Source organism: Pleurodeles waltl, chromosome 4_1, assembly GCF_031143425.1.
Source record: "Pleurodeles waltl isolate 20211129_DDA chromosome 4_1, aPleWal1.hap1.20221129, whole genome shotgun sequence".
NCBI lineage: Eukaryota > Metazoa > Chordata > Amphibia > Caudata > Salamandridae > Pleurodeles > Pleurodeles waltl.
In genome coordinates, this window is record NC_090442.1 from 599783448 (window position 1) to 599805341 (window position 21894).

Sequence of the window (21894 nt, forward strand, 5' to 3'; positions counted from 1 at the left end):
AGGATCCTGTTCTGGGTTTATCCACCTTCTTAGGTACGTTCTTCAAATCACCCAAGGTTTTTAGCAGGATCCCCTTGGTCGCTTCCTCTAAAGAACCAGCACCATGAGGAGATCTGGAAATTCTAGATCATTTTTTGTGAAGGAGATCTGGCTCTAGAAGATGAATATTCACTGGTGGAAGAACTCAAGAGTCTACTCTTCTTCAAGTGTTTCCCCATAATAAGAGAAAGCCAAGCACTGCTAAGCAAAAAGTCAAATGCCATAATACCAATTAAACTAGCACAGTACCTTATCTGCTGCCAACACCCCATTTAAATGGGGAGAAATGGCAACAGAAGGAAAGCGCAGGTAAGCGTGTAGCTACATTTCCCAAACATGCATGCTCCCAGGTAAGACAGAATCCCCTTCGCACATGCTCTCTGCACGAAGGGGAAAATACACATAAATACAGCCCAATGTTGTGGCTGACGAGAGGAAAAAATACCCGGCCTACCAGCCAACTACCGCAGGCAAAAGGAATACAGCCTTACTGCCATCCTATGCAAGTGCTGTCTCCCTGGTAAAAACCTCTCCCCTCTGCCCAGTCTCTCAGTTGAGCAGGCAGAAGGCGCAAGCTGAAACGAACGAAGAGAGTCCACGAAGAGCAACTGTCTCTTCCATACATCCATGCTGCTACCACTGTGAATAGAGGTACCACGCCAAAGCAGACAGGAACAAAATCAGGAAGAGGAAAGGAATAGCGATTCTCCAGATGAAATTACAAGAGAATCTGACTTTCAGTAAGGACATGGAGGCTAACATTATGCATAAAGTACTTTAATGCCACTCAACGCAGCACTTCAAAGAAGATAACATCATAAATAAAACATTTCAGAACATACAGTCTCTATATTTATCAACTCCATGGAGACAGTCTTTTGCCTCTTTTAAATGCTGAGTAATCTAGCAGCTAAGACGTCCAGCTTGAAATCAACAGTAAGAAGAAACAGCACAGGACGTTTTCCTGAAGATCCGCCATGGGATATTCTGCTTCCTCCAATTTCCAAATAAGTAGAACACCATGACATCTACAAAAAAGTTCATGTTACTGCAAACTGTCTACAAACTACAAAAAAGTGTTATAGATTTGCACTAAAAAATGTGAAAACTAGACAAACGACACAAGATTTTCTAAAGCAAGCTAAATTCAGAAAACACTTGAACAATTCATTCTAGCCTAAAGTATGATATTTCTTGCATTAATTATTTAGAATGTTTTTTCCATTTGTGTGTGTGTATATATATATATTTAATAAACTAAGGTAGGGGTAGGGAAGAATAATGTTAGCCTTCGTGTACTTAATGAAATTCAGATTCTCTGGGCATTTCATTTGGAGAATCACTATTTCTTTACAGGACTGGAGGCTACCATTATGCAAGTTGGTAGCACCTGAGAACTACATCAGACATGTTCTCAATTGGTTTAGAATAATGTTTAGCACAAGTAGTGGAGTTAGACCAATCAACTGCTTTCAAAATATCCTCTAATCTGCCACCTTTTTAAAAGGACATGCTTGCCATAGCACCTCTCATGGAATGTGCTTGAAATTTCTGTAAGTCAACGCCAGCTGACTGCATAGTCCATTTTACCCATCTAGCAATTGTGGCCGTAGTAACCACCTTAAAAGATTTACCAAAAGAAATCAATAGCTGGTCAGTACCATCTGGTCGAAATTCACTCATTTGACAATCATATCCTTTCATGCAGTCCACCACACAAAGCTTTTTGCAGGAATCAAAATGTTGATAGAAAATTGATTCAGACATAGTTTTGGTTCTTTTTGTAATCTCGAAAGGTAACCCCAAGAGCATCCTAACCTCTGTTACTTACCTTCAAGGCTTTAACATCTGACACTATTCGCAGACAAATTTAACAGAGCAAAGAGGCCAACTTCATAGAAAGTCTTTTGAGATCCATGTATCTATTGCAAAGCCAAGAGATAAACAAAGAAAGAGCCAAGTTAATATCCTGTTTACCTAGAGCTAGAGGGTCTTCTTAGTCTAATGCTTTTAAGCACCCTGCACACCAAGACATTCTTACCAACCAATCTGCCATTAATGAGACTGTGTCCTGCAGAAATCACTGACCTAGTACAGTTTAATGTCCTATAACTAAGACCTTATTCAAACTGTTCCACTAAGAAGCTCACAACCTCTACTAGAGGAGCCTCAAAGGGATTGAAGTCCCTTTCCAAGCAACAACATACCCAGACCTTCCAAATTCCTCTATACCTGTGTTGGGTACCCGGTGCCCATGCTTCATCCAAGAGTTCTCCAGCTCTACCCGAAAGATCTGACATTTCTCTAGATCTCCAGACACTTTCCATGCAAGAAGGTTCAAAGTCCCATTTAGAACCAGAGGATGTTCCTCTTTATCTGCGTTTATTAAAAGGCATTGTGCTGCATGCATCAAGAAGGGGATTTAGCACGCTAGTTCCAGGCACATCAGACAGCAAGCCTGAGAGACCCGAAGGGGAGTTATCAGGACAAGGGAGCACATCTCCTGTTTGACCTTCTATAGAGTACGTGGGATCATTGCGAGAAGAGGAAACGCATAAATGTTTGTTCCCTTCCATGTCTGGAGGAAGGCATTCACTGCCAAAGCACCCAGATCTGGCATCTAACCGAAGTATCTCTCCAGTTCAAACGTCAGTCTGCTTGTGAACAGGTCTATCTGTAGAGGGCCCTAGATTAGGGATATTCTTCTGAAAAAATCTGGACTTAGTTTCCAGTCACTGAAATCCAGTAAAACATTGAATTCCAGACTGCACTGAAATTCTCCATCCCAGGAAAATATTCTGACTTTAGTTCGATCTTGTGCCCCAAATCAAACAACCAAAGCTTTTTGGATAAAGAAGACAGGTCTGAAGATTTTGTTCCAACTAGACGACTGATATACGCCAAAGCAGAAATATTGTCCATCTTTAGCAATACTACGCTGCCTTTCAAACAATCTTTGAAACTCATAAGGGCATACAGCCCTGTAGTCAACTCTAAATAGTGTATATGATGTGACCCCTTTGAATATGACCATAAGCCTCCTGTGTACCTAGATGAGCACCCGAACCAACAGAGCTCATGTCCGACTCCAAGATAAAGTCTGGAGAAGAATCAAAAATTGCTCTGCCATTCCATGGGTCTAGGTTCTCCAGCCACCAAGAAAGTTCTATTCTGGCTTCCCTATCTGGGGCTATCCTGTCTCCATACCATAAACCTTCCTGAAGAGCTTTTGCTTTTATTCTCTGCAACACTTGATAATGTAAGGGACCTGGGAAGATCACTTGGATAGAGTAAGATAAAAGGCCTGAGAGCTTGGCTATTTCTCTCAAGGTGATAGACTCCTGCCTGAGAGCAAATCAAATTTCCTTTCTTATCTTGGTGATCTTTTTTAGGGGCATTTGGAGGACTACGTTCACAGTATCTATCTTGAAATCCAAACATTTTAAAGTCCTGGACGGGGTAAGGACAAATTTCTCTCTGTTTACAATGAAGCCTAAATTCTGTAATACAGAAATAGTCATATCTAAGTCCTTCAAAATCTGTGAATGGCATTGAGACATGATAAGGATGTCGTCCAGATAAATGATCATCTGAATGCCTCTCTCTCAGAGGAAGGATACGACTTCCCTCAGCACCTTGGTCAAACACCAAGGCGCTGATGACAGACCAAAAGGAACTGTGTGAAATTGGTAAAGGGGCCCCATTCTAGGTGAACTGGCGGTATGGTTGGTGTTCCCTGGCCACTGGAATCATAAAATAAGCATCCTTCAGATTTGATTTCAGGAGCCAATCCTCCTTCAACAACATGTCCCTTAGAAGATGGATACCCTCCATCTTAAAGTGTCTGTAGACTAGAAATTTGTTCAAATTTCTTAGATTTATTACAGGTCTTCATCCCTTGTCGTTCTTCTCCACTAAGAACAGACTGCTCACAAAAATTTGTTTTCTAGGGGTTCCTGTAGAATGGCTCCTTTTTGTAACATAGTACTTACCTATTCTTCTACGATAACCTCTTGTGTGGAGGATAAATTTATTTCTTTTGGGGAAGAGGACTGGAAGGTATCTTCCCAGAAATCTATTCTGAAACCTTGAACGCTTTCTAAAACCCACGTATCTTTTATAACTGTTACCCATACATGGAAAAAGAACATAAGGCGACATCCCACATTTACCAGGAATTAATGTAAACTTGTAGTACTCCCTGGTATCCTGCTGAGGGTTGACCACGTGGTTTGCCACGTCTACCACGGAAGGGGCGTCCTCCCTGGGAAACGTATCTGCCTTGATAGCCTCTATAAAGTCCTCTTGACTGCCTACAGGTTGAAAAGTAAGACCTTTGTGAGCGCTGGTCTGCCCTGGGCGGCAGAAAGCCACCTTCTGCCGGCCTGACCAAAAACACCTTGGTTGAAAACCTTATGGATGTTTGTTTGTGCCTAATCTAGGGCTGTAAATGTTGTAACATATTTGTTTAGAGTTTTAATCATGACCTCCCCAAAAAGAAGGCCTTTAGGGTTATTGGAGGGTTCATGTTCGGTAAGATCCTCAAGCTAAGGGCAAATTTTTGAGAGGACAACCCTCTGTGTCTCTAAGTTTAGTCTGGCGTTCGCATCGCAAAGCAAAACCAAAGCCATTTGCTCCATCCCCTTAATAATTCGAGACCCAATGGTGCCTCATTGGCATGTGCATCCTCTAACAAGTCAATTATCCTTGCTAAAGGTCAAACTATATCCAGGAGACGTCCTGGCAAGATTTGAGAGATCTCTCAAGACCTCTCCTTGGATCTCTACCCAGCCTAAAGAGAAAAGTTAATAATTCTGGGTTGAGGGTTGGGTATAAGGCAGGTCTTGTTGTGTATGACTGGTCGAGAACATTTAGGTCTTGGAATGTTTCTCACCCACTTCTCTAGAGGATTACAGATCCATAGCTTGATTAACTTTGCCAAGTGTTCTTGTGAGCACCACTCTGCGCTCCTTGGGTGTTTGATATTATCAGGAGAGAACATGTCCTCACCCAATAGATCTCTAATTACACCCTTTGAGGAGGATGGGAGATCTTCCTGCATAAGGAATTCATCATCATCAAGCTCATCACTATTCAAATCTAAAATATATTCATCTAAAGGCTTCTCATTAGAAGAGTCAGCATCAAATGTATTATGATCTTGGATGTCAGGAGAAACATCAGAGTCTACTGTGCCGTAGGAAGCACTATTCAATTTTGCGTCGCGCAGGGCGCCCAATCTCTGTGAGGTACTTGGACCTCCAACTCTTTTTGAGGTGCTAAAAACCTCCATTGGATGCGAAGTGCTTAGACCTTCTAATTTTCTATAGTCTTTAGCCTCTTTTTCAGTAATGTCAAGGTGCTTAATCTTCCTTTTTTTGCTTACCCCCTTTGTTGGTTTGAGCTGTAACAGGAAGAAGGATATTTTCATCATTATCCAACTCACTCCCAAACATGAATTGGTCTAGTGTGTCTTTAACAGAGGAGCGCTTTTTGTGTTGGATCAGTTTCTTGATTAATTCCTCATTAATTCTACTCTGACAACTCTCAGACGCTTGGTCATCGATTGCAGACATAGTAATTTACACAAATTAATAGGATATTTTAAAAAGCAAGGTGGCACTATTGGAGTCTGGTTCGCTGTTCCTTAGCTTGATACAGTTGCCGGTCTAACATGGAGCTTGAAACTGTCAGTTTGACATCTCAATAGCTCCGTATTGCCACGCATGTTTACCTAAAATAAATAGTTCGTGCCCAAAGGAAAATAGAGGGCAAAGTCTTACATTTGGCCGGGAGACCGTTACTCAATGCATTCCGTTAACCGCCCTTCACCGTGAGTCGTGCGCACTCACGAAGATAGCTGCGTCTACAAGATGCGAGGAAGGGAGTTGGCCCGCCACTCCTGCACAAGCACTGCTCCCGAAAGGAGTCACGCCTGTGGCCTGAGAAGAGGAGACACGACCTCGGGACCCACGCACCTGGTCCCCAGGAAGATAAAACACCTGGTAAGACGCCTAAACACTTAGACTGCCAAATTAATATTTCTCCTCAAACGTTAAGAAAATACTAACTATGACAAGAACGGTTCTCAACAGAAAGACATGATCCCTAAATTGGAACTTAAAACTGCACCAAAAGGCCTCAAAGGAGTGAAGTATAAACAGTGCAATGAAAGAGAATAGGAGAGATTCTTATCTGCATGGGAGCAGCATTTAAAAGAGGCAGAAGACTGTCTCCACGGAGTTGATATGTACAGTAAGTGTTATGTTCTGGAATGTTTTATGTATGATGTTAACTTCTTTAAAGTGCTGCAAGGAGTGGCATTAAAGGAACTTATGTATAATGGTAACCTCCGGTCCTGCAATTAAATTAGCCATTTCTTATTGATGTGTGTGAATTAATGGAAAAGAAAAACTTAGAAACCACATTGGAGGAAATCAAATCATGGAAAAACAATTTGAAGGAAAGACAATTTTAAGGAAACATTAAAAAAAAAAAAATAAGGGAAACATTTTAAAGGAAAGCTAATTTTAAGAAAAAGTCCCAAATTAACTTGGAATGGATGTTTAGGGTGATGAGGGTTTTTTAGAGGTCAGGAATAATTGGAGCTATGGCACAGAAAGGGGATTTTAGGGTTCAAAGATGGGTGGAGTGTAAGAGTGGTGAAGGATTTTTAGGGTTCATGGATGGGTGGTTTTAGGTGTGTGAGGTGGTTTCAGGTGTCAGGGATGGGTGGAGTGCAAGGGTGTTGAGAGGTTTTGGGGTTCATGGATGGGTGGAGCTTAGGGTTGGTGAGGGATTTCAAGGTGCAATTATGGGTAGTGGATGGGGTGGGTTCAGGGTAAGGTAGAGTTTAGGGTGGGAAGAAGTTTTAAGGCTTAAGGGGTGGGTGGGGTTTAGATGTAGAAAGAGGTTCAGGGATGAGTGATTTAGGGCGATGCAGAGCTCTTATGGGCCATGGATGGCTGCTGTTTAAAGGTGGTGAGGGTTTTTTAAGGTTCAGGGTGGGTGGAGTTTGGGTGTGCTAAAGTGATTTAAGAAAAAATTGAATGGGTGGGGTTTAGAAGTAAAATGGGGTTGTTAGGGTTCAGGGATAGGTGTAGTTAGTGGTAGTGGGTCATTTTGTGGTTCATCAATGGTGAATTTTTGGGGTAGAAAGGCCTTTTAGGCTTCAGGGATGATTGGACCTTAAGTGTGGTGGGGGTTGTTTTAAAGGGCAGGATGATGTTTAGGGGTTGATTGGTCAGCAAATTAAAAGCATTCTGAACAATGTAAAAGATATGAGTATGAAGTAATGTTCCCCGAAATAAAGCACTGAAATAAATGTATCCGACAAAACAATTACTGAAAGTAAGACCTGCAACCATTGCATTTGCAATTAAAACATTAAGCCTTCAAAAGCCAATTTTGACCAAAAAGAAATTCTATAAATTGGGTTCCACGAAAAGGTAAATGCCATTAATTCTAAACATTTCCATTAAACAGTTTAGATGAAATAATTTCTCAGTAACAGCATTTCATGAAATTGTGTGTCTATGAAATCACATACAATCCATTTCTTATACCACTCTATTTGTGTGGGCTTAAGGCAAATTCTATGTCAGGACCGGAGGCGAGGATTATGCAGAATCTTTCTTCACTTTTATTGACAGCAGGTTCAAAGTTTAACAAGAAAAAACTACAAAGCCCATGAGACCCGCTCCCATGGCAACCAATGTCCAATCACTCTGCCGTCCGACCGAATGTATAAATATCCTCATGCCGTGACGTTCTTCCTCTTTCTTCACTGCTCTCTGTCAGATAAGTGCCCCTTCTCTGTCTCTGAGTTGTTGAGCTAAGAACTGTTTTGTTTTAAAACGATTTAGTATTGGCATAGCATTGTTGTTACCATCGCGCGCGCGTGTGTTGGTGACTTTGTTGCTTGGCAACATCAACGCGCGGTAGGCTTTTTAGCCCGAGCACGATCGAAAAAATTATCTAGGTCGGGTCCACCAGAGGGCGCTCTTTCGCGCGCTCAGGTGCTCCAGAGCGTTTTTTCCTTAGTGTTTTGAGTCGCGTTTGCGCTCGGACGCTTCGGATTAACGCGTTGGGTTTAAAGCGAGTCCCTGCTCACTTTAAACCCTTCCAACCCCCGCGGACACCGCGTGTCGGTGTTTTTTTTTGTGGGCCGTCAACTTGAACGGGCGTTTCGCTCGTGACGACCCAAACTCTCTGTCACTGCAGGAGTGTGGGGTGGCTGCCCGGTAAGATTAAAAGGGTGTTTCTTTTCCTGCAACTTCCCTACCATGTCCCTCAACGAGCGCGACGCTTTCCCCACCCTGTCCCCGGGAGAGGGCTCATCCCAGAGGGCCTTGGCTCCTGAGATGGACCTCCTGCTGACGCAGGCTATTCATAGGGCTCTAGGGCCCTTGCAAGACAGCGTGGCCAGGTTATCGGACCACGTGTTTAAGGGAACAGGGATGGGGCTGACGGGGACTGACCTACAGGGAGAGGCAGTCCCCAAGAAACCTCGCAAGCATGTCGCGGGGCACCTGGAAGGATTCGGTCGTCTGACTGAATCCTTCCGTAAGAGTGTGCGCACGTTACAGCAACCACCCTTCCGGGAGGGGTCTGAGCCCGGAGAGACCGGTGAAGTGATTCACACCAGATCCGACCCAGCCCAGGGGACCCCCAAGTGGGTCGCGAGGGACACGGATGGGGATTCTTCCTCTGAAGAGGATCAGGAAGCGGGACGTCCTTGGCGCCCGTCTTCTAATTTATCAGACCCGCCTGAGACTGAGGACTCGGAGGCGGAAATGTTCCACCCTGAGGACTTATACCACCCCGCTCTTCGGAGTGGCACCTGGATAAGAGGGTGGCAGACTATGTGGCCAGCAAAATTCGCCAGCCCCTAGAGAAGGAAGTTCGGGCTAGATTGTGGGCGGAATGCCCACGCCTGACTCTTCCGGATCGAGTGGCGGCTACCCCTGATCTGGATCCCAAGATGTGTACTTTCTTCGGGAAGTACGTCAAGGACCCGAAGAAGGGTATCGATCGTTCCTGGAGGGGATGCCAGGATAAGTTACTGGATGTCCTGGGTCCCCTCACGCAGATCATACAGCTCGCCGAACGAGCTAAGCGGTCCAATTCTCCCTTACCCACAGATATCATGGCGGGGTGGGCCCAGAGGGCGGTCTGCTTGTTGGGGAACGCAAATTGCGCTCTCTCTGCGGAGAGGAGAAGGTCATTACTTATTAAAATAGACCCTAAACTAGGAGAACTCTCCAACTCAGAGGCAGGGGCGGTGGCCCAAGGGAACTTGTTTGGAGATCCTTTCCTGAAGGAGCTGAGCAAGTTTGTAGCAACCTTCTCGGCGCTCGATAAGGCGCAGAGCTCAATTAAGAAAATCTTTCCTGGAAAGGTTTTTGGCGGGGCCGGACGAGGCAGGGGTCGCTCCTCCGGCCGTGCCCCTCGCCCTACCCACCGCGAAACAACGGATGGAGGGATGGCCGTCAGGGTACCTTCTTCCCCAACCGGGGTAGAGGGAAGTCCAAGAGATCCGCCCGTGGTGGAGCTAACGCCCCCGGAGGCGTTAACGGTGAGTGTTACCCTTTTTTCCCCTCGCACTCTGGGAGGGCGGCTACGCTTCTTCGCCCACAAGTGGGCCTCCTTAACGTCAGATGCTTGGGTGCTGCAGGCGGTCATGGGGTTCCACATAGAATTTTTGGGGACTCCAGTTCAGGGCTCTCCTCCACGGCCCTTGGTTTTCTCGGACGCGGAAGCAGCTTTGATAGACGCCGAGGTTCAGGAGCTCCTTCAGAAAGAAGCTATTCACCCGTCGACGATCCACCCCAGGGGTTTCGTGAGCAATCTGTTCCTTGTAGAAAAGAAGGACAAAGGGTTTCGTCCCGTTATCAATCTCAAGTCCTTCAACGAATGGGTGGTGTACCGCCACTTAAAAATGGAGGGCATTCACATGCTCAGGGATCTCTTACTGCTTGGGGATTGGATGGTACGGTTGGACCTCAAGGATGCCTACCTTACGGTCCCCATCTTTCCTCCTCATCGCCGGTTCCTGCAGTTCATCTGGAGGGGACAGGCATTCGAGTTTGCTTCCCTGCCGTTCAGCCTGTCGTCGGCCCTGTGGTGCTTCACGAAGCTACTCAAGCCAGTAGTAGAATACCTGCGGGCTCGGGGGATTCGCTTGATTATTTATCTCAATGACATCCTCTTGATGGATCAGTCGCGCTCGCAGCTCGTATCCAATGTGAGCATAACTATTCAACTTCTACAGGATCTGGGGTTCGTGATCAACTCACAGAAGTCGGAACTGCTTCCTTCGCAGTCGATGACCTTTCTGGGGTTTCTCATCGATTCCCAGGCAGCCTCCCTCAGTCTCCCGGGCCCGAAGATCAAGAAGGAGCTGTCCACGGTCTTGAGACGGGACAGGATCTCCCTGAGGCAGTTGGCCAGGGTGGTGGGGCTCCTCTCCTCCTCGATCCAGGCCATCTTCTCGGGCCCTCTCCATTACAGGGCCCTGCAACGTCTCAAGGCCCATCAACTACAGAGGGGCCTTTCGTACTCGGAGCTGATAGCTTTGTCCCAGGAGGCGCGGACGGAGATCCAGTGGTGGCTAGACCACATGGAAGCGTGGAACGGCAGAGCAATATTCGGGGCCGCCCCCGATCTGATCATAGAGTCGGACTCCAGTCGTTTCGGCTGGGGAGCTCGTTGTGGGGACATCTCCTTCGGGGGCCGCTGGACCCAGCAAGAGCTCGATCTCCACATCAATTGTCTGGAACTCCTCGCGGGTTTGTTTGCGATCAGATCCCTGACGCGGGACAAGGTTTCTTGCTGCGTGCTTCTAAGGATGGACAACGTCTCGGCGGTACAGTATATCAACCGCTTGGGGGGGACCCGCTCGAGGGCCCTGGCGGAGTTGGCAAAAGATTTTTGGCATTTTTGCCTCCAGCGTCAAATCTCGGTCACAGCGGAGTATCTTCCGGGGTCCCAGAACATCCTGGCGGACTGGAACTCCAGGTATCTGGAGGATCCCAGCAATTGGCGTCTGGACAGAGCGGTGTTCCTAGCTCTGTTGGATCGATGGGGTCCTTGTACAGTGGACCTCTTTGCGTCCAGGTGGAACACTCAGCTTCCTCGCTATTTCAGCTGGCGCCCGGATCCTGGGGCGAGCGCAGCCGATGCTTTCCTTCAGAACTGGGTCCGAGATCAGAACTATGCGTTCCCCTCCTTCCTTCTGATTCCGAGAGTAACAGCTCAGGTTCGTCGCCAGGGGGCGACAGTCATTCTGATCACACCGCTCTGGCGGTCTCAAGTGTGGTTCCCAGCGCTTCTGGAATTATCTTGCGATCTTCCCATTCTGCTTCCGGTTCGTCCGAACATACTGTCGAATCCAGAGGGGCAATTCCACCCGTTAGCTCTTCAGGGCCATCTCTCTCTAGTGGCCTGGCGGATTTCAGGGAACGCTGGGCAGACCACAGACTTTCACGAGAAGCTGAGGATTTCATCAGACAAGCATGGGCCCCTAGTACTTGCAAGAGGTACAGATCAGCCTGGAACGGCTGGGCTCGTTGGTGTCTGGCAAGGCACTTCGATCCCTTGGGGGCCCAGATTACCGATATCTTGAACTTTCTGGCTGGCCTAGCGGCTTCTGGCCAATCCTATTGCTCAGTAAATTCTTTTTGTTCTGCGATTTCAGCAGGACACCCTCCGATTGATGATCGTCCCGTTGGGGAACACCCGTGGGTGTGCAAGCTATTGAAGGGCATTCACATGGCTAAGCCGCCGGAACCCAGGTATACCTCCCTGTGGGATGTTGATCAGGTTTTACGATTCTTGATCGCATGGCCGGATAATCAATACCTGTCACGTAAACAGTTATCGGCCAAACTGGCAATCTTGCTCTGTCTCATCTCATGCAAACGGGTCTCTGATGTCAGTGCTCTAGATGTATCCGCTAGAGTTTTTTCACCGGAGGGGGTTACTTTCACGATTTCACGGCGTACAAAGTCTAGTACCAGGTCAGTAACCTATCCTGCTTTTGAGCATACACCAAAGCTATGTGTGGTTAGATGCTTAAGGAGATATGAAGAGGTGACGGCGGAACTTCGGCCGTCGGGGGAGAGGCAATTGCTCATTTCCATCAAGAAGCCTTTCAGGGCGGTCTCCTCCCCTTCTATCGCCCGGTGGGTCAGGTGGATCCTGTCGGAATCGGGCATTAATGTCCAGCTATTTGGAGCTCACTCCACCCGAGGTGCCATGGCTTCTAAAGCTATCCAAGTAGGCGGTAGATTGGAAGACATTATGAATGCGGCCGATTGGTCCTCCGGGTCGACTTTTAAAAAGTTCTATTTTAAACCTATTCATGAAGCCGCTTCGTTGGTGGTGAGTAAGCTTTGAACATGCATAATCCTCGCCTCCGGTCCTGACATAGAATGAGAAATTTCCTAGCTAGCGTGAAGGAAAGTTTCAATTCTATTAAGGACACGGAGGCGAGGATTATCCCGCCCGCCACGGTGGCCTTGGCGCCCGCCCGGAGCGAATTTATCCATTGAGAGGTGGTATAATCAGTTTTCTTTATGTAAATTCAAGTTGCGATGCCAGGTGTTTTACCTAATTTGGTACTATTAGCTTTGTTGGCTATGTTGGTCAGGGGAATAACAGTTTGTTTGTATGATTTGTTGACTTTGCGAATTCGATTGCTTACCTATTATTAACTTTGTTCTTAGGAGTGAGTCCTGCGACTACATAGTGACGATCCACGTCGGTTCACAGTGAAGACGAGGAAGAACGTCATGGCATGAGGATATTTATACATTCGGTCGGACGGCAGAGTGATTGGACATTGGTTGCCATGGGAGCGGGTCTCATGGGCTTTGTAGTTTTTTCTTGTTAAACTTTGAACCTGCTGTCAATAAAAGTGAAGAAAGATTCTGCATAATCCTCGCCTCCATGTCCTTAATAGAATTGAAACTTTCCTTCACGCTAGCTAGGAAATTTCTCATCCACGCCTACTTCCAGGTTTTGGTTCTGTCAAGGAGGTGGTTTCACCTCAGGAGTAACTGAGGGGGAGGAGGACGTAAGGATAATATGCAACCCATTTCTCGCAACTGAATCTAACTTATAGCACTGAGCAGATTCATAGCAGTCAACTGGCACCAATATCACAAAGGTGAATTGCAACAGGATCGACACTGGGAGTTTGAATACAATTTTAAGTCCCAGCTCGCAAATATGCCTGACAAGGATCAAGCTTATGACATCAGCCCACTTGATAGCTATACAGAGAGCTAAAATCTTAAGAAAAAAACAAATTTCTCTTTAACAAATACTCTCAGCCTCCCTTCCTTCTCCCCTTCACCACCACCACAAAAAAATAGTTTCCTGACACAGTAGCGCACTTTCCCATGCAGCATCCACGCTTGGACCTTTCATTTTCTTCTCATTAGCTTTGGCTCTTGTAGTTCTAAATGTATACAGGGTCAAGGCCAGTTACCTCGCATGGCTATATACAATCTCACTTTAAAAAACACCCAAAGGCATAGCTGTCAACACGCCCCATGTTACGAGGGTGACTTTAACTCCCGGTTTGTAGTCAACTGCACTAAGGCTTTACATCTTAAATACAAGGTATACAAGTGAGACCATGCTGTAACTGCTGAGAAAAAACTATTTTTGGCATTAAAAATAAAGGTCAAACTTGCACAATGAGTCTCACTGGAAAACTGTGGTTAATAAATATCACACATAAATGAAAAAACAAACTAGATGCATTTTTAAGTGTCATACCTTAAGCTGTTTGTCGAAAAGAAGGGGCAATACTACTATTGTAATACTAGCCGGTTACAAGTTGTACCGATCCCGGACCCGGAAACACTCTGTCAATTTCACTTATGGGAAACTGGACAACGGCCTGAGAAGAAAGCTTGTTCATGAGTAAAGCAGCCATCTTGAAAACTCATTTTCCAATTAAAAGTCAGGGCTTTCGAAAGCCGGATTATCACCGTCGGATAAAATACAGTACTGTAGTACCGAAAACGTGCTAATGATGTATTTTGTGTTTTCCTCGTATGCAACACCTATCACCATTCATGTTTCTACATTAACTGTTAATTGATGAAGAACGCAAATAAACTCAGCCGCATATAGGAAATCTACAGGTCGAAATATATTTCACAAATCTATGTCAACTCGTCTTTTTAATGACCGCATACTACAAATATATAACTTGAGACATGTCTACGGCTAAGCGAGCTTCCTCTGGCAAAACGGCGGCGAGGATTAGGTAGAAACACGCGAGCTCTACCTGTATACGTTGACACGAAGAGCCCAAAATGTTGTCCTTTTACCCTGTCTATAATACTAGCCACGTTAGTCCTATTTCAATATCTATGTCCGCCTATCTCCCTCCCCCACTACAACACCCAGTCAGCAGTGAACCTTTCAGCCTTCTCGTTTAGGAGCCGGCTGAGACCTGGAACCGCTGTAGCATCTGGATACAGCGTACGGTCCTCAGCCTGTTTCTGGAAGTCCCACCACAACAAAAACATGGAGGCACAGGACCCCAACAGGTAAGCGCTTGCTTTATTGTTGTCTGAGGATCGCAAAGTGATACGATATCCAAGCAAGGCGGAAAAAGGGAAAAATGATATAGGACCCACTACGCATGCGCATGGTGCCAGCCTCAGTGGTACAAAGAAACTAAAAGCGCGGGGATAAGCAACACCCCCAATATATAAGTGGAACCAGGACTAGATACTCACTGATCCCTCGTTTTAAAGACACCTGTAAGAGAGGAGGCACAGTGACTCCACTACATAAATGCCATCATGAAATAGGGTATGCCCTAAATAGCTTCTTAGATGTCTATGACACCTACATCCAGATTAGCATTCTAGGAGGTATAATCTGCTATTTTCAACTCGTTGTCAAGTTAAATTCCTAGGCCATCTTGACTAGTGAACTATCATAGTAATACCGAAGGCTTTAAGAGTGAGGTGGTAAAAAATGAGCATAGTATTTCCAATCATTAATAAAAAACAAAAAAAAAACAGAATGTGCTGTATGGAACTTTTGAGGATAGTTCGATGCCTCCCTATAAACTCCCGAGTATGAAAGGAGCAAAACTATGAACGGTGAAGTACACGATGCCTGGTTAAATATCGATAATTGCCAGTTGTCCCTGCATCCCCAAGCTAATGTAGAATTCTGCGAGAGCTGATGGTGATAAGGCACCCACAAGTAGGACAGGCGAAGCGACTGCAATTAAGTTTACGTTTATGGCCCGAAAATACATATTCTTCTTAGAGAGAATAACAGTGCTGAACACAAGCCATATCTCTAGTGCGCCAACATAGTTACTCGTGCTGAACATTAATCTTACCTTTAACTTGTCAATACAGTAATGCGGAATGCTACATCTTAAAGGCCCTCATGCGGAACAGAACTGACTTAAAGAGTTTTCCACTACTTCACGTTATCACATTCTTCCGTGCATACTGTGTGTCACTTGAAATGTGTGGTATTCTTGACATATGGGAACCTTGGTTCCCAGGTCCCATTAGGCATGTTAGGCTTTGGTTTATGATGTTGTCAATTGAGCGCTGGGGCTGGCGAGGGGAGACTAAAGAACAAACTTGTAGACTCAGTTTGTATGTCGTGGCATTATTGAGATTTTTCTGTTCCTGCCCACAAAGTACACACTGCTCAAGTCACATTCAGAGTGAAACAGAGGTCAAGGCTGAAAAGGGAGAAGGGACATAATATACGATGAAGGAATTAGATATGCAAAGCCAGTGAATTTGCCAGTAATAAGGCTCAAGTTCTATACCCATCCGCAGAGGCCGTATGTGACCGTGGAGGTGTTTGTTGACAACTCTCCTAAGCCTGCTCCAAAGTGTCAATTTGGAGAAATGACTGATGAGTTACTAAAGAACCATTTACTTGTTCAGAGGTTTGTGGCAAAGATGTGAATTGAAAGCAAAAGAAACAAACCCCATTTTCTTCAAGGAATTTAAACCGAAGTGTTTGGGTTTATGGAAACAGACATATTGTTTAATGACAGGATATTCTAAGGAAATATATGTGTCTACATCAGGATCCCCAATACTAGGATGGATATACCAGTACGATTCATCTATTGTCATCAACTCTAGAGGGCAGAGAGCTCAAGTTATGGTGGTTGTGGTGTTAGATAACAATGATGTGGAAAGTGTATTGAAATAAACCAAGAATACATGTGAAGAAAAGTTAAGAGTATTGAGAGATATTGCCATAGACTAATTTTAAAGGACAGACCCATTCTGTTGAAGCATAGAATCAAGAGGCTACAAGTGTTGTTTTGACAAGGAGTGAAAGACCTGCTAAGGGAAATGGTTCAAGAACGTGTTGTAGGATCACCGAAGTGAGCTCAATCTGTCTCACTAGTGGTAATAACTAAAAAGGTTGATGAGAAGTTATACTTTTGTATTGTCCTTCGATCTCGGAACCACAGCTCAGTGTTAGATAGTTTCCCACTACCAAATATTACAATAATGCTGCTGATGTTGAAAGATACAACTTGTTTAAATTATTATACTTTAAGACTGGGTACCATCAGATAGATAAATGTACTTCAGGAATGCAAGGCACAAACAGCATTTGTAACCAAAGAGGGAGAGTTTCACCTTATTGTTTCCCTTTTGTCCTTGTGAAAGCTGCTAGTGCATTTCAGCAGATGGTAGCATATGTGTTTAGGGACCAGAATAATGTATATTCTTTCAGAATAATATACTGGCTTTTGGTACCAGTGGAAGAACATAACTCAATTTTTAAACTGGTATTGTGCAAGCAGGTTTAACCCTGAGAGGGGGAAAATGTTGGTTTCTTCAGCAGGAAGTAGAAGACCTAGGGTATGCCATTTGTGCCCAGGGCATGAGGCGAAAGGATGATCTGGTAAATGCTTTAAGGGACGTGCCAAGACCACAATGTATAGACAAACTAAGATGCTTTATGGAACTCACCGAATATTATGCAAAGTTTATAGAGTTATGAATATTATGCAAAGTTTATAGAGGGATTTGCTGATAATACAGCACCCGTGAGGTCATTGTTGAGGAAGGGCAAATCATTAGTATGGTCAAACGAACAAGAAGAGGTGTTTGAACCAGTTAAAAGGGACATCTTACATGCTGAGGTTTTAATACAGTTTGACAATAAGAACATTTGTGTGACGGTGGATGCAAGTGCATTTGCATGGGAGCTGTTATAGCCCAGATGTATGGAGGTGTGGAAAAGCCTGTGGCTCTTGCATCATGTTTAATTGACATAGGCATAAAGGAAGTACTCTGTCATCAGAAGGAAGGCGTTGGTAGCTGCTTGGGCAATGGAGTACTTTAAAACATATACATAGGGTATAAATATCACCCGTAAGACTGATTGTAAGCCTTTGTTTAAAGTTCTGAATGTAGGTGGTCAAACAAATCTTTCAGAGTGTTTAGCAAGATCAACAAGATTGGCATCTAGGTTGCAATATTATAAACTTTAAATTGGAGATTGTCCCGGTGTGGAGCAACAAGCAGGAAGATTGCCTATCACGGTTGTGGATGAAAAAAATGATGTAATGGATGCCGAAGAAGTGATTGCAAGTGTGGGGGATGAAGCAGACAGAGTAAGCATGCAATAACACAGAAGAAATGCATGCAGGTTCTTGAAGAAGATGAGGTTAGCAGGGGTGTGGAATTCCCATACCCCAATACACAGAGGGCATATTGTTTGGGGTCAAGGACAACCAGTTTTCATGTTTATATTGTCCTTAGGACAAGTAGACCTAAACCCCAGCAGCACAAAGCCTTTGGCTGTCAGTTTACAGTACCACATTATGGCTCAGGGAAGAACCCTGCTGCATTTAAGGTAATATTTATGTTAATGCTATTCACACTTCTATTTATGGTTCATTAATGCAAAACCTTTATTATTAGGGTGTGCACTCTAAAGAAATGTTGCAAGCTCGGACTGCCCTATTGAGAGTGGTTCCATCATAAAAATATGTACATACGTTTGCAAAGTTTAACAATATGAAGCTATGTAGCCTGCTCCCAGAATGCTCTACGATCAGATACAAATATTTGAAGAAGCTTGAAAGCAGGTTTAAATCTTTGCTTTCAAAATAAAATGTTCACAACAAAATGCAACTAGGGGAAAAAAGGTTTGGTAATCTTTCTTTGAAGCATCATTTAGTAAAATTTGTTGATGCATTCTTAATAAATCATAATGGAAAATCAGTGTAATCATACTTAACAAGATTGTAGAAACATGAATATAAACAAGCAATGGCAAAGCCAATAAGCCAGACATTGGTGGTCAGACTTTTGGTTTTGTCAGTGCATGTCTTGTTCTGGCATGGTTTTTGAAAAACTTTATTGGGAGCTACCGGGCCCACACCTTTATAAGAAACATTGGCAAAAGGAAAAATATTTTTTTGGTCTCAAAATGCACACATTGCTCAGAAGTTCCTGACACTAAACAAAACTACTTTGTGTGCAGATATGCTCTTTGTGAAAGAGCAGATAGTTGTCACTTACAGTGACGCCAGCAATAGATAGATAGAATTTTTATAAAAACTAAAAGTCTTGGTGAACGTCAGACCCAATGAGGGGCCCAAGCTTTGAAGAAAGTCACAAAAGTGCACTAATGGTTTATATCCTTGCATTAGTGCAGATTTATGGCTCTCATGAATTCACAAGAATTGGCAGGAGTAGGCCAGGAAATCTTACTCCTAAAAAATATTTGTGAACTGCATTTTAGCACTAACAAATATGTATGCCTATATTTGCACAGGCGAATATTTGTTGAGCGTTTACAAGTTCACTTTCCTCCAACCACTTTTTTCCCACCCATTCGAGAAGCTTTACAACTGCCCTTGTCAGGAGTAAATTTCCAACCTTTCTCACTATGGAAAAAGATCAATGAAGAGCTGCTGAAAATTCCTAAAACATACAGTTAGTAGGTTTGCACAGATTCAAATGGGTATTCCATTTCTGGAACCATTGCTCACCGCTGCTTCTAGTATGTGATCTGCGGAAAGGGGGCAAAATTAAATTGCTGGTATTCAAACTGTACTATTGTATGAACCCTGGCATAATCAGACAGGCTATTATCAGAGCCCTTATATAATGAAATTGCTGCCATAATTTGTCGCAGCACTAATTGGCACCAAAGGGACAAGTGTATTTATGATGCAGCATGTCCCATGGACAAGTAGATATTTTGTTCAATTTCACACCCCTGGTGGACCTGTGGTATTCAAGCATGATTGCTGATGGTATGACTCTGGAATTCAGTGTTCACCGCTGAAGCTGTGGTGTTGCAACCCAAATAGTCAGACAGAACATGTACAACCATTGAGTCATTGGGATCCATAAGGTTTTGAGAGAATGGCGATTCTCAAAGTATAATGAATAGAGAATCTAGATTTCATTAAAGACACAGAGACTAGCATTATATCATTTAATGCCACTCAAAGTAGCAGTCCTTAAAAAAAAATATTGTTGAACATTCCAGAATAGAACACTTAAAACATGAATAATCCATGAATAGAATCCTCTTCGTCTTTTGATTCCTAATATAAGGTTCATCCACTAAGCCCAGAACCTATGTCATTCGCCCAACGTAAAAACGTCATTGGTTGTGCTCTACAAAACAAAACATACATATTATATTCTCTTCGTTAAATTACTTCTAAAAATCAAATTCAGTCTACTTAACAACACCTATAACTATATTTCATAAAAATACCAAATAAATACTAGAAACCACTTTCTCCGTTATCTTCGTTCCCTGTATTATTATTCCATTTTCTATTTTGTTTTCTATTTTGTTATTTTTTTTAATTTTTATGAATTTTCTTTACTCATGTTACTCATGAACCAAGAGAGCAGAGGATGGATTAATGCTAGCCTCCATGTCTTTAATGAAATCTAGAGTCTAGATTCTCTACTCATTATACTTTGAGAATCTCCTTTTCATTATAAGACCGGAGGCTGTTGTTATTCATCCAGCATCACATCAATCATATGCTCAAGTGGTTTACAATAATGTCTTACAAAAGTTTCAGCATTAGATCAATCAGCAGCCTGCAATATGTCTTCTAATCTGGCGCCCTTCCAAAAAGCCTTTCTGGCCTTACTGGCAGTGGCACCTCTCATAGAATGAGGAGTAAAGATTTGTAAATCAATACCTGCCTCTTGCATAGTCCATTTTATTCATCTTGCAATATTTGCAGTTGTCTATGCTTTATAAGGTTTTACCAAAGAAATTAATAATTCATTTACTCTATCAGATCATAACTCTTGAGTTCTAGACTCGTATTCTTGAGCATCTTGGTACAAAAAGTTCCTTACGTGAGTCAAATTTTGGATAAAAAATAGTTTAAAACATTGTCTTTGTTCTTTTTTGTTATCTCAAAAGTCACTCCCAAGAGGATCATACAATTTTTTACATACCTCCAAAGCCTTAACATCAGATACTCTGCGACAGGAAATCAAACATAATAACAAAGTCAGTTTTATTGCCAACTTTTTGGGTTCTAAAATTTGTTATTAGGCCACAAAACCAGCAAAGAAAGTATTCTGTTTACATCCCACAAAAGCTTATACTTTGCCACAGGCGGTCTCCTTAATCTAATACTCTTCATAATTCTACCGACCAGAGCATTATTGCCTGCACTATGACCATTCACAAGACTATGTCCTGCCAAAAATGCAGCCCTATAGCAATTAATGGTTCTGTATGTTAAACGTCTCTCATACTGTTCCACTAAAAAATTGACTACATTTACCACAGGTGTCTCCACAGGATCCAAAACCCTTTCCAAGCATCAACAAACCCACTTATTCTAGATTCCATTGTATCTGCGCCTAGTTCCTGGTGACCAAGATTCTTTGAGCAGCTCTTCAGCTTTTCCCAAAAGGCCTGACATCTCAGAAGATCTCTTGACACTTTCCATGCAAGAAGGTTCAAAACCCCCGTTTCTAGCATGAGATGCTCTTCTCCAGCCACATTTTCCAAAACACCTACTGTTGCTGGCAAATCAAAAGGAATTTCTCATGCCTCTTCCAACAGCATCAAAAACCATGCTTGGGATGCCAAAAACAGAATCACCAGAATCCACTGACATTCTTCCCTTCTGACCATCTGCAAGACTCTCAAAATCATTGCAAACTGTGGAAACGCATGTCCTCTCGACTCTGTCCAATCTTTCTGAAAAGCATCTAATGCCAAAACCTGTGGATCCGCAAACCAGCTGAAGTACTTCTGAAACGAGTAAGTCAATCTGCTGGAAAACAGTTCCACCTCCAAAGTGCCAAAATCTTGTCTGTCTTCAAACTCTCTGCAGAGCTTCCAATCTGAAAAATCTTTCAAGTACTAGAATTCCAATCCGCAGTAACATTGTCCTTTCCAGGCAAATATTCTGCCCTCAGACTTACCTTCTGGTCTAAACAAAATACCCACATTTCTTTTGCTAAATCGGAAATAACACATGAACGAGACCCCCCTAACCGATTTATATAAGTCACTACAGAAACATTGTCCATTTTCTACTGTACTGTTCTTCAAAACATTTCTTAAACTCATGAGCACATACAAAGTTGCCATCAATTCTAAACAATTTTATATGAAGATTCCTCTTTACAACTGACCATAAACCATCAGTCTCCTGAGCACCCAAAAGGGCAGCCCAACCTGAGAGACTTGCATCTGTTCCTACAAAAACAATCTGACAAACATCCAAAATTTGTCTGACATTCAAGCATCCAGATTGTCTAATCACCAAGTTAACTCCTCCTTCACCTCACCATCCAAACCTATTTTGTTGCC

General features: G+C 43.6%; 1 protein-coding gene and 1 long non-coding RNA gene across 2 annotated transcripts in view; one reads left to right on the plus strand and one right to left on the minus strand.

The window, feature by feature from the left end:
* LOC138287957 (uncharacterized) overlaps positions 1–14363 on the minus strand; it is a 32169-nt gene extending 17806 nt beyond the window's left edge. The window contains exon 1 of the long non-coding RNA XR_011202301.1: positions 13828–14363. This is a non-coding gene — a long non-coding RNA (uncharacterized lncRNA). The remainder of the gene's footprint in view (positions 1–13827) is intronic.
* A 77-nt stretch (positions 14364–14440) lies between these two features.
* The window catches only part of TDG (thymine DNA glycosylase), a 208219-nt gene continuing 200765 nt past the window's right edge, over positions 14441–21894 (plus strand). Inside the window, exon 1 of the mRNA XM_069228997.1 lies at positions 14441–14609. Coding sequence (XP_069085098.1) covers positions 14587–14609 — 23 coding nt within the window. The 5' untranslated portion in view covers positions 14441–14586. The remainder of the gene's footprint in view (positions 14610–21894) is intronic.